General features: G+C 40.5%; 3 protein-coding genes across 4 annotated transcripts in view; 1 reads left to right on the top strand and 2 right to left on the bottom strand.

The window, feature by feature from the left end:
- tulp3 (TUB like protein 3) overlaps window positions 1-718 on the bottom strand; it is a 26,366-nt gene extending 25,648 nt beyond the window's left edge. The window contains exon 1 of the mRNA XM_042511071.2: window positions 612-718. Coding sequence (XP_042367005.1) covers window positions 612-631 — 20 coding nt within the window. The 5' untranslated portion in view covers window positions 632-718. The remainder of the gene's footprint in view (window positions 1-611) is intronic.
- foxm1 (forkhead box M1) overlaps window positions 1-12,162 on the top strand; it is a 25,758-nt gene extending 13,596 nt beyond the window's left edge. Inside the window, exons 1-9 of one of the 2 annotated variants that reach the window (XM_042511067.2) lie at window positions 4,302-4,483; window positions 5,564-6,049; window positions 6,625-6,776; window positions 7,240-7,431; window positions 7,545-7,673; window positions 7,900-7,959; window positions 8,446-8,494; window positions 8,601-8,773; window positions 10,200-12,162. In XM_042511067.2, coding sequence (XP_042367001.2) covers window positions 5,602-6,049; window positions 6,625-6,776; window positions 7,240-7,431; window positions 7,545-7,673; window positions 7,900-7,959; window positions 8,446-8,494; window positions 8,601-8,773; window positions 10,200-11,024 — 2,028 coding nt within the window. In that variant the 5' untranslated portion in view covers window positions 4,302-4,483; window positions 5,564-5,601 and the 3' untranslated portion in view covers window positions 11,025-12,162. Of the gene's footprint in view, window positions 1-4,301; window positions 4,484-5,563; window positions 6,050-6,624; window positions 6,777-7,239; window positions 7,432-7,544; window positions 7,674-7,899; window positions 7,960-8,445; window positions 8,495-8,600; window positions 8,774-10,199 lie in introns of those variants that run through there. The other variant, XM_042511068.2, reaches the window with a different exon arrangement.
- rhno1 (RAD9-HUS1-RAD1 interacting nuclear orphan 1) lies at window positions 1,445-4,225 on the bottom strand. Its single transcript, XM_042511073.2, has 3 exons — window positions 4,071-4,225; window positions 3,712-3,914; window positions 1,445-2,977 (listed from the first exon to the last, which is right to left on the bottom strand). The coding sequence occupies exons 2-3, from the start codon at window positions 3,889-3,891 to the stop codon at window positions 2,258-2,260; spliced, it is 900 nt and encodes a 299-aa protein (XP_042367007.1). The 5' UTR covers window positions 3,892-3,914; window positions 4,071-4,225; the 3' UTR covers window positions 1,445-2,257.

The following is a 12,162-nucleotide window of genomic DNA, read 5'->3' as shown; positions in this document are numbered from 1 at the left end:
AAATGTATGGATTTGCTACAAGAAGACTCTACAGGTTGTAATAAACAAAGAATGTCCGGCTATTACACGTAATTAAACATACATGTTACGTGTTTTTAGTTGTTGCTTTTTTTTACATTAGATAAGACGAGTTCGCCATTGCTTTCCACATTTGTACCAATCGACCAGGCTATGGTGTTTATCAGCGGGAAACCTATCAAATCACATTTGTCGTAGCGTTAATGTAGCGTAGTTTTTAAATTTCTTTTTCCATTGTTTAGGTTAAGCAATTTTGACGCGTTCTTTTGGCTGTGACACTTCGACCATCAACTCGCCTACTAAGCTTAACATTCAACGAGTAACATAAAGCGTCAAAATAAGAAAAGTAGACGTTTAAGGTGCGTTTATCTGCCAGCTGAGGGATGTTATAGCTAGCTTGTAACCGTTAGAAGCTAACGTTAGCTGTCTCTGCCTAGCCTCTACTGTATGCAATGGTGCCTCTATAAAAGTTGTGGGCGACAGTCAAGTTTTTTCGGGTAACAGAAGACGGTAACGACACCGGTTAGCTTCTCATTACACAACTGGACACCCAGAACAGATGCTAATACAACGTAATAAGCGTTTTATTTTACCTTATGCTGTAGTAACTCATGTTTATCCACGGTTGCTAGGCAAGATCCTCGTGCAGTAGAACACTTTTCGTGGACGCTGTTGAGAGGAACTCTTGTTACACGGTCCTTAGTTACCGAGCACACGAACAACGAGCGTTCCTATTGGTCGGTGGATTTGTTACGTAGATGCTGATTGGCGGATGTTTTGGAGACGAGTGAGCGTTGTGTGTTGTGGAGAGCTTGAAATATGTCACCCATTTTATTCAAATATGTCTCGGCCATGAAGTGAAAACATATCATCTCAGATAATTTGAATAGAAAATGGTTTGGTCAACAGCAACCATGACAAGTATTTCAAGAAACTCAATGAATCCATTGAGATATAATTTCAGGAAATCCCCATCTCCTTTTAAAGATCCCATATTAAGTTCATTTTCAGGTTAATATTTGTATTCTGGATGTCTACAAGAACAAGTTTGCATGCTTTTAGGCTGAAAAAACACTTACTTTTTCTCAAACTGTCTGCCTGCATATACCTGTTTTCACCCTCTGTCTGAAATGCTCACTTTTAACATCTGTCTCTTTAAGCCCCAGTCCCAATGAAGCCTAGTCTGCTCTGATCAGTCAGTGTTTCCCAGATCTCTAAATCTACACTCTTGCAGGCCCCAAGAAGATGCATTGGGCTGTGGAGCCAATTTTTGTAGTGGCTAGTGTAATTACACCGTCACATGATAATATTTTTATTTTATGTATTTCTGTTGTATTGAAAAAGATTCCTCTTCCGAGTTTCACCATCCCTGCAATCCAATTACTGAGTGAAGCTTAACAGAAGTCTTAATAAACCAAGAATAAAGTTTGCTTTTATACATTTATTCCATATTTTTATGCAATAGATTTGATAGACAAAAATAGGTTTGACATTAGACAGCATTGCTCACAACCACCAAAAGCAGCTCAAATTATCTTTCAGCAGCACCCTCCGTTTAATTACAGCACGCACTCAAGATTTCATGTGATAAACTTAATGTTTACTTAATAGTGTGCATTTTACACCAGTTACAGTCCAGATAGACACAACCTCATTTCACATATCTGCCATTAAAATGATGAAGCACAAGAAAACTGAAAAACAGTCAGATCCTGTGACCTGGTACCAGACTCCCTTTAATATACTGTTGAATTTTGTGAGTCATTGAGTAGTTAGGAATTGGGAACTGGGTGACAGATTTTGACAGGTCAGAAAATTTGGTGGAACAATAACCAACAATAGGCTCCCAAAGTGTTTAAGAAAAAGGGCTTGCTTTGATTTGCAATATAATCTACAACAAACAGTACAGTTTATATGGGATCGGTCTTAAGAAATTGTCAGATGTAAAAACAGGGGATTTGGATACTGATGTTATTATTGCAATTTGTCCATTGTTTGATTTGATTTTTCAATTCTTGACAACTACTGTGTAGACTGGTTGTGTGACAATGTTATAACATCCTTTGCTTATCATGAAGTTTAATTGAAATAAACGGTCAAATGCAGTAAAATGCAGCAACTCCATTCAGTGCAAGAAAAAAAATTCATAGAAAGAATTACAGTCACAGAAGTGGTCCGATGATAATGTCTCTTCTCTGTTGATATCACAGCCTGATCCTCTTCGTCCCAAATCTCTACATCAGCTGTGAATTAATGCATCTGCATCAGAGAGGTGGCCCCTCTCTTTTAACAGCATCATCAACCCCCTCCTCCTCCTCCACGTCACCTTCACCCCATAATCCCTCTCTGGTGTGTCAGCCACTAAAATGTCAGGTGGCTGATTACATGGTGGTGTGCACGGCTGAGCCAGGAGCCAGTGTAGAGAGCTGAGGGAGGGACTCCCCTCTTGAATTACTGTTGGAGTGTCCACATCAGGTGGTGGACTGACACTACAGAACTCAGTGGAAACAGGTGTGGAAACACCATCTGCTGAAATTCTGTATTTCTCTGCCGCTTGAATCGATGGAGTTTCAGGCTGGTCCAAACATCTGCTGGAAGATGCAGCACAATCTGAAAGTCTCTCCACATTGCGTTTTCTGATTGAGGTCGGCTGTCTCTTTGGTGTGTCTGAGTCCTGGGCACTTGAAACTGTCCTTCTGATTTGGCCCGATCCCTGTGGTTGATTTCCAGCGTCAGACACAACAGTAGACGCTGCAGACTTCTTTGTGCGTGTACTCTTTGGCTGATGAGAATGGTCTCTTGACCTTGTCTGAAATGATAACGAGGGGAATCTGCACACGCTGGTTTTCCTGGACAGCTGACTGCAACTGTGAATGATGCTTGTAGTGGAGTGGCATTTTCTCCTCCCTCGTCTCGGTAGAGGTGCAGCTGCAACTGTACTGTCAAACTGTGGGCTTACCTACAGGAAAACAGGAAACAAACAGCTGAATAAAACTTAAATCACAAATAATAAATATTATTAGGTGCAATAAGGAACTGGTTGTTATTTAAATAAAAATAAATTTAAAAAGTCACACCCCAGCTCTAATTTTGATAAAGAACAGTCCCTAACTGCACAGGAAGGGCAGGTTTACCCAAAAGAGATTCAGTGATACTCAAGGATACTTCAGCAGTGGACTCTATTGCTGAATAGTAATGAGCCTTTTCAAGGTTCAAGGTTCATTTATTGTCATTCTGTATATGTTGACAAATTGTCCAATTGCATATAATAAACTTACTAAAGAAATAAACAAAGCAAGAAATACCTTAATACATGAGATTTATATCCAATAACTTAAAAAAGGCTGACAAGATATGAGAAGATAATATAAGATAAGGGGCGCCTGGTAGCTCAGTGGATAGAGCGTCACCCTGTATAGAGATATTGTATCTTTATTTTCACTCTATCAATCCCACAGTGGGGGAAATTTGCAGTCTTACAGCAGCTATGAGGTACGGGATAAGCAGCAAAAGAACAATATAATAATAAAAAATAATTGCAATATAAAAATTATTGAATAATAAAAAAAAACAAGGTGCCCAGTATAATAAAAAAACAAGGTGCAAAAATAGTAACATAAGTTACAAGGTGTAACAATAAGAGGGAGATGACATTTCGCACCCCAAACAGTGTTCAAAAATGAAACTACTTACCCAAGAGTTAAGAGCTGAGCTGTTCTGGTTCTGGTTCTGGTTCTGTGTTTCTGTGAAATACTCTCTGGGGTTGAGTGCTGCTCGGACTTCAGGTACATTTTGGAGTCTGGCTCCACACAAAGGTCGCTCCAGGAACCGCAGGGGAGACTTATCTGTCTTTCTGGCTCTTTTACGGGGCATTAATAGAAATCATTCCCAATGACCTGAAGGAATGACAGCATCGTTTAATCAATGTATTTAAAACATCAGCTCAAAACTGTCACCAAATCCAGATTACTGTTTATGGTTCAGATGTAAACAGTCAGCTGTGTAACTTTGAGCCTTTTCATTCGCAGTTGCTAACCTGATATTATACTTACCTAAATGTGATACTTCACGCAAGACATTGTCATTATTGTAAACAATTAATAAATGTATAAACGATTAGTTATTCCACTTTCGATGTCTGCTATTAACTTCTTTTGTTTTCCGTCCTCTTCTTACTTATTATTTCCCGGTTTCCAGCATCGTCGTCGCTGATTGGCTGTCACGTGGTCTTTTATCAAGCTGCTATTGGTTCATTTTTAAACCACGTGATCAAAGTGACGGTAGTGGCACCCCCAGCGCCAAAATTCAAAAACGTTTCTGACGCGACTAGACGGCATGTAAATAACACTAAATGAGAGAATATCATCGATATCATATATTTTTTTGTCTCGACATAGGATATGAAACAACTGCTAGTGAACGTCCGACTGAGTGAAATTACCCGAAACATCGCAGTAATATGAAGGTTTGGCTTTATTCAACTTTGCCGTTTGATACAATAGCGTAGTTAGCCCGCTAGCTCGTAGCCTAGCCTTACGTAATGGTTAACCACCTAGCTAATGTAGCTTAGCTTCAAACGGCCATCTGGCGACAATGTAATGTTAGCAATATTTTCGAGGTGTAATAGCTAATATGTAAATTTTCAGTTTTAAGTATTCCCACAAATAACTTATTGTAACATTGATGTCGTGTCCCAATGCATGTCATTCGTGTGTCAACGAGATGTCACATTGAACCCCGTTTAAGAAATATCAAATTGTAATGCTTTCACTACGTTTTCTACAGATGTGCATCGATATTAAAAATTAAAATGTTTTATCAATAATAATAATCAAGTCTTTAATTCGGCATTCCTCACAATATAATGTAGCGTTTGTTGTAATAAATATAACTCAGTTTATTGCAACACCTCTTGTTGCTACACTTAGCTAACTAGCTAACGTAACTACTTTGTGATGACATGTTTGTATTTTTTGTTAGATAGAAGGATGTCTGATGGCTTAAATATCAGCCGAAATTTTCATAGAGTCCTAACTATTTTTCTAATATTGAAATAAGTCATATATGATGCGTATAAACGTTGGACGTTTGCCAAAGAACCAGCGGTTACACAAAACATGCTAACTGCAAACTAACGACTGTTGTTCTAGAAGGCAGGAGTCGCCAGGAAACATAACCAACAGATCTGGAAATAAGTTGCTAAATTTACCAATTTTACAGCTAAAAAACGGATACAGAGACTACGTGGAGCTGGACTTCATCTTGTGGTTCATTATTAACTTGTAGTTTATCTCACAAAGGTGCTTGGTGACTGGTATTTGATATTAATTTCATCGTGTTAATCTAATTGTCCTAAAGAGGAAAGGTTCAACTGTTGACTCTCTAGCTAGTAACTTTGCACTGACAGGTAAACGTTAATCTACAGATATTTCCAGTTAACACTGTGTGTTGTAGTGTTATATTTTTTTCCAGTGCTTTGGATGCTTTAAATCTATCTTTGTTATTTGGATCCACATGTTTGCATTTTTGTGTTGTTTTTGTACAGAATACTAGTGAACACCAGGGACCACTTTCACTGATTTAATGACCATGAGACGGAGCCCAAGGAGACCCCTGATCCTCAGAAGAAGAAAGCTGCCTTTCCAGCAAAATGATCCACCAGTTGCTGAACCGCAGAGCCAAGCTGATGCATCAGGTGTCAAAGAGCCTTCAAAATCAGCCGCCACTCAGAGCAGCTTCCCTGATGGGATCCGCGTCATGGACCACCCCTCCATGTCTGACACACAGGTGGTCGTCATCCCCAAAACAGCAGACCTGCAAAGTGTTATCGGGGCCCTAACGGTCAAAGGCAAAGAGTGTGGTGCCCAGGGACCAAACAAGTTTATCCTTCTGAGTGGGAATGGCAGCCGTGACGGTGGATCTGTGTGCCAGCCTGCTGCTGAAGGGGATGACAGCTCAGTTGGACAACCAATGAAAACAGAAACTGCGCTCAGTTCTCCAGATGCTAAACCTCTCACTGGAATCAAAGCATGTACGGAAATAAGATTTTTCAAGTACAATTGTGGAGTTAAAATATTTTTTCACCTATAATAGCACCAATAGCATTAATCCCTCCTTTCTTTAACCCCTTTAAACCTGGATCGACATCAGTTTGTTGTGTGCTGCATTGAGATGCCTCTCATAAGCTTTTTAACCCTTGAAACTTAAGCAAATTGATGTGATTTCATTGGAAAACATGAGGAAAAAGGCAATGGACAACTTGGCAAGAAATGGTCTGCAAATTGTAAGAAATGTGTAAAAGGTGCCAAAAAAATGACCTTAAAATTAGTGTTAAAAAAAGGAAATTTTAAAAATTCTGGGGGAAAAAGTCCCCAAAAAACACTATAATTATTATAACCATATATATTTAAAATTATTATTATATTTTGTCATTTTCGAGTTTGTTTTATCTTTTTTTTTTTTTTTTTTTTAAACTAATTTCCTGCTTATTTTTGGGCCATATCTTAATAAGTGGCTTATTTCTTCCTCTGTTTTTGAAAGCAGTCAATTCAGTTTGCTCAGGTTTTAAAGGGTTAAGCAATGATGTTCTCTGTTTTTCTTTCTTAGTGAATAAGGAGCTGGAGTGTGGTCCTTTAGACGACAGCCTCACCAATATTCAGTGGCTGGGCCGAATGAACACATGCACCTTCGAACCAGATCCTGCAAAGCAGATGGCCAACAAGGAGAACGTAAAACCTACTGATTCACAGACTCTTCAGGTCAGCTGCTTGTTTTTGCCACCTCAGTGTGATTATTAACTTAGTGTGAAAACATGCATGTGTGGAGGGGTCCTGATCTTAGGCATGTCTCAACATGTCCCCCAAAACACCATCCTTTACCTAGTCTGCCTCACTAAAATGTCATGTCATTGTGATTTACAATGAGAACACAGCTGTGCTGCTAGATTTGAAATTATTCGACAACCTTGAGGTTAGATTTAGAGTATTGTCTGGTTTTAATTTGAAGGCAAATGCAGTTGGAGGTATTTTCACACCTCCACAACAATAAATAAAGGAGTAGAAGCTCTTTCTGTGAAGTAGCTCGGTTGTAAATTATTGAAAAAATGATTTGTGTTAAAAAAATTAATGTAGTTAAAAAAAGACTTTAAAAGCATTAAATTGAAGAGTTTGATACCTGTAGACACCCTGGTATCATGTGTTCAAGCCTCTGTTTCTCTTACAGGTGCAAAATGCACAAATCGAGGTAGAAGCTGTTCAGCAACCCATGTCAGAGAGACCGCCATACTCCTACATGGCCATGATCCAGTTTGCAATCAACAGCCGGAAGAACAGGAGGATGACCCTGAAAGAGATTTACATGTGGATCGAGGACCACTTCCCGTACTTCAAAGAGGTGGCCAAACCGGGATGGAAGGTGCTGTATAACAGAGAGATAGATGTTTTATTTGTGGGTGCATAAAAAGCAGCTTAAGAACATCACTTACCAAAACACACATTAAAGATTTTTTTTCTTGTTTGAAATCGCAGAATTCCATCCGCCATAACCTCTCTCTGCACGACATGTTCATTCGTGAGACGTCACCAGATGGTAAAATATCTTTTTGGACGATCCGACCGGAGGCCAACCGGTGCCTCACTCTTGATCAGGTGTACAAGGTGAGCACAAATGACTTTGTAACGCTGTCACCTTTTTCCACGTTCTTCCTCTTTTTTTTTGAATAAAGGAAGCCCTCAAACTGAATAGATTTTTTGTTTTCACTGTTCATTGTTTTGTACATTTGATATCATTATTATTGTCCATGGTGTCAGGGAGTTACTGTGGATTTCTGTTTGCTAATCTTCATGACTTTTCTTCCCTCTCACGTCACATTTTTCTTTACAGCCTGGTTGTGACCCAATGACTGCTCCTGTTCCCGTGCCAATGCTTTTGTTTCCCAACCAAGTAAGATGGTTTTATCCTTCCACTTCTCCAGGAACAGTCTTCATCTCTGCAGTCAGGCAGGAGAAAGCAGGAAAGGGACAGACAATGATATATTCACTTTCACTTACTTTTTTTTTGTTGTTACCACAGCCTTTACCCCAAAGAGTGCAGCTGCAGCTGGAGGTCTAAGGTCGAGGGAGATCTTTTTGTTGCAGAAGGAGATGATGTGAGCAGCAGGGAGGCTGAAGTCACACTGAAAAACTAGTCTGCTCTGAGATGCCTTATCCACTCAGGAGTGTGTATACTCAGAAACAGGTCCATCATTCCTCCATGACTGTATATAGAGGTGGTTATAAGAGGTCTAACTTTGACTTTTGTTCATTATAGCTTGCCAGTCTCTAAAACAAGGGAGAGAACAGGTGTAGTTTGTAATAAGAGAGCAAAATAAGATCGCCGAGGCAGTATACTTTCTGTATAAATGGATGTTTGTCATTTGATTTTTCACAGCAACAAAAGAGGATTCTTCCTGATGCAAGAAAAACACCAACAAGCTCCGGTGAGTTTAGAAGAGATGGGAGGTCAAAGTTAAAAATGGGCAAAAATGTCAGAAATTCTTTTTAGTTTATTATTTTTTTGAAAGTTGCTGTCTTTTCTACATTTAGAGAGAAGGATGAAGCCTCTTCTCCCTCGAACCGATTCCTACTTGGTTCCCATCCAGCTCCCCGTCACCTCCTCCGTCTACCTGCCGTCCTCATCGGCCCCGTTTCCCCCGTCCTGCTCGCAGCAGAAACAGAACACTTCTCGAGGAGCCAAGAGAGTGCGGATCGCTCCTAAGGTAAAGGCTCAAGCAAGTCATGTGTTGCAGAAATATGGCAAAATCCAAACACACACTCTTAGTGTCTTTGAAGTTCTGTATTTGAGAAGCCAAATGTTACATTGCTAAAATACATCTTAGATTTCTGAGCATCAAAAGTCATACGGGATCAGTTTTTTGCTGGAGGGCTAGAGTTTTCCATGCAAACAATTTGTGTTGGGATGTGTGTAAAGGGTTTGATACTGTTTGGCTTTTTTCCCCCATTACCAGTGATAAAATTCTACTTTTAAAATTGCACTTGTGCCTAAACAATGCCTGAACCAATGCCTAAAAAAACAAATGCAGCACAGAAATGGTCAACAAATTTTGGCTATCTATTGAAAGCCAAAATTTGACCTTAAAATTGAACAATATATAAACTCTTAACAGTTTAAAATATAGGGCTATTTTCTCATATAACTATGATTAAATACAGAAGTCTACAAATTCACATAACTAATTCAAGTATGAACCGTAAACTACAATAATTAAACACTGAATAAAAGAAACAGTACAAATAACAAAAATACATTTTGAGCTGGGATCAATAAATCATATATATATTCCTTACTCAGGAGAGACTCAGCAGCCCAACATTTCTGTATTATCTGTGAGCAGCTGAGAGCGTCACCCTGTAGTGACAATAGCTGGTCCACCTTAATAGTCCAACTCATGTGAGCCTGGCTACTTAGACACGGGAACTTGACTTTGGTCTTTAAGAGTTGTATTCAAACCCTCCGCTCCATCCACCACAGCAACACTAGCCGCTTTTCCATCCAAACGTAATGCAAACTGTAACGTAATTTTTAGAAAGCCTGCAAAAGAAAATGCAAATGTCGGTGCTTTTCATCCAGTACTGTAATGTGAACATTGTGAGTTGGAGCCTCGAGATAAACAGTGGAGGGCGTAGCAAACGAGCGTCAGTCAAACCAAAACAAAGCAAAACAATGGTTGTATGATAATGGAGAGCACTTTGAACAGTGGAAGTAAAGTTTTAAGCAACTAATATTCCTCCTCTGTGCTCTTGGAAGAGTGCTGTGATCAGCCATGTGTGCATACATAAACGTGTTACAGGCCATCCAGAGACAACAGAGACAGCTTCAGTGGTCTGTGCGATGACAGTACATCATTCGCTATAATCTGTGTCTGTTGCAGTTGGTTGCATACGCGCATTTTGCACTTTAAGTGTAATTTTGTTACAAAAAGAAAATCAAAGTTTGGCCTCCACTTATTTTTTTATGCACAAGTTGAGAATGTGCAAAAAAAGACTTGCACTGAAATCTGCATTGTGATTCAGCTCCGGAGGCACCGGTCCTATAAGACGCACTGCCAACCCCAACCCTCTGTCTGTGTTTGAGGGACACAGTTACTGGTAGAATCGTGAAATTCATGGTTGTGTGCCCGACAGGTGACACAAAGTGACGCCCCAGCTGTGGTAATGTATCCTCAGAAGAATAAAGACCTCACGGCGGAGGTGAAGGAGGAGCCGAGAGGTGTCCCAATCAAATGCGAGACTCCCAAAGCCACTCCCAAAAGACAAGCCAGCGGCTCTCGACGCAAACAGCGCCTGGTTCACTCTCAGCACGAGGAACCTGTCCTCCTCTGCCCCAATAATACTTTCTTTGACTCTGGCGTAGCCTCTGACGCTTCAACTTTCCAGGACATGCGCGACACTGAGCTGGAAGAGCATCAGCAGGAGCAGCACAGCCCTGATCGAGACTTCTCCTTCAAGACCCCCATAAAAAGTAACATCCACCTGACCTCCTCCACGCCCAGCAAGCCTCCCTCTCAAGTCTTACCCGAGCCGTGGAAAGTGACCCCTGTGGGCAAAGGGAGCCAAAACGTTCTGGACTTCAGCCCCATCCGCACGCCAGGCGGTCCCGCAGTCACGCCGCGGCATGACTACAACACCTTCAGCTTCAACAGCACACCCTTTAAAGAGTGGCCTCTGTTCAGCTCCCCCAGAGAGCTGCTCACATCCGCCCCCCCCAGAGCGACCGCACCGACAGACTCTCCCAGCGAGTGCCTCAGAAGCAGCTGCTCCAGAGAGCTGCTTCAGGCAGGAGGCGCCGCAACACCTGTCAACCGCTCAATCACAGAGGGCCTCGTCCTGGACACAATGAACGACAGCCTGAGCAAGATACTAGTGGACATTAGCTTCTCTGGTCTGGATGATGAGGATTTAGGAATGGCCAATATAAGCTGGTCCGAATTCATCCCTCATCTCAAGTAGCCGGGGCGCCAAAACATATAATTTCCATGGGCGTGTCATCTGTTTGCCAAAACACTAGAAAAAATGGGAATACTGCGAGGGACACTTTAATTTTAATTACCTGGTCAAATTAGCAAGGGACTTGTTTCCCCCATTATATGTTCCTTTCCACCTGTGGCTTATTTTTTCCATCACTGTTTGCTTCTTCCGTCACTCTTATTTCTATGTGCTGTAAAATTTTACACATGCTCCTGTTGTATTTTCTCCTACCTGATTTATTTTTTTTATCTGTTTTTCTTTTCTCCTGCCTGGTTTATCTTCTCCAACCTCAATTCTTTTCTCTTACCTGGTTTCTGTTGTCCTACATGCTTTCATTTTTTCCTACCTGGTGACTTTTCTCTACATGTCATATCCGTCTCTTCTTCTCTTGAAGGAATTGCTCGAGAAATATCTGTATGTATGTACATATTCACCTATGTATGTCAATTTGCACATTTTAATATATAATTTAGCTTTTGCATATGTAAATTGAAAAGATATATTGCTTGATGAGCCAGCGAGACGTTTCTGCGTCCTCCTGGAATCGACTTTTAGATTGTGATGCAGGATTCTTAGCAATAAACAGTGATAAAGTAATACAAATAGCACTAACGGCTGTAGGATTGTGTCTGTACATTAATCGTAGAACTGTCTTCACCACTTAGAAATCCTGAGTATTCATCAGTATGCCATCAGTCGGCACTTTGTACCTGCAGAGAGAGACATTTTGCATCCAGTGACTCCACAACAACATATTTTAGGTTGCCTTTGGGAGCAGAATACTGAAGATTTTGTATAAGATGCATATTTTGTCTGGTAAGCACAAATGGGATATCACGGAAAAGCGGTTGGTTACAAGCAGAACATTTTTTCTTTGAAGGGCAGAATAGGAGATATATTGAAGTTTGAAAATGCCACAAAATAATGTAGGGTTTTGATAATTCCTTCAGGTTTGTGTGTTTATTTGTGAGAGGTTTTCCACTGCAGTTGGATGGCATGCAATCGTGAAATGTTGTGGTTTCCAGCAAAACAGTTTTCAAAGCATGTGGCTTGTTCTGTTTTTCTAAAATTGGTGTTTCTGTGAATTTTCAACAATAAATCTGCTGGTGTCAGTGCCTCA

The sequence above is a fragment of the Plectropomus leopardus genome, chromosome 22, assembly GCF_026936395.1.
Source record: "Plectropomus leopardus strain MGB_pleo_1.0 chromosome 22, ASM2693639v1, whole genome shotgun sequence".
NCBI classification, from domain to species: domain Eukaryota; kingdom Metazoa; phylum Chordata; class Actinopteri; order Perciformes; family Serranidae; genus Plectropomus; species Plectropomus leopardus.
The sequence above is the reverse complement of the archived record's forward strand: the minus strand, read 5'-3'. Positions and strand labels throughout refer to the sequence as shown.

Excerpts from the sequence above, each read along its gene's own strand:
- rhno1 (XM_042511073.2), bottom strand. The coding sequence starts at position 3,891 with ATGCCCCGTAAAAGAGCCAGAAAGACAGATAAGTCTCCCCTGCGGTTC. Across the intron at positions 2,978-3,711 it reads GCTCAGCTCTTAACTCTTGG|GTAAGCCCACAGTTTGACAG; the intron begins GTAAGTAGTTTC and ends GTTTTCCTGTAG.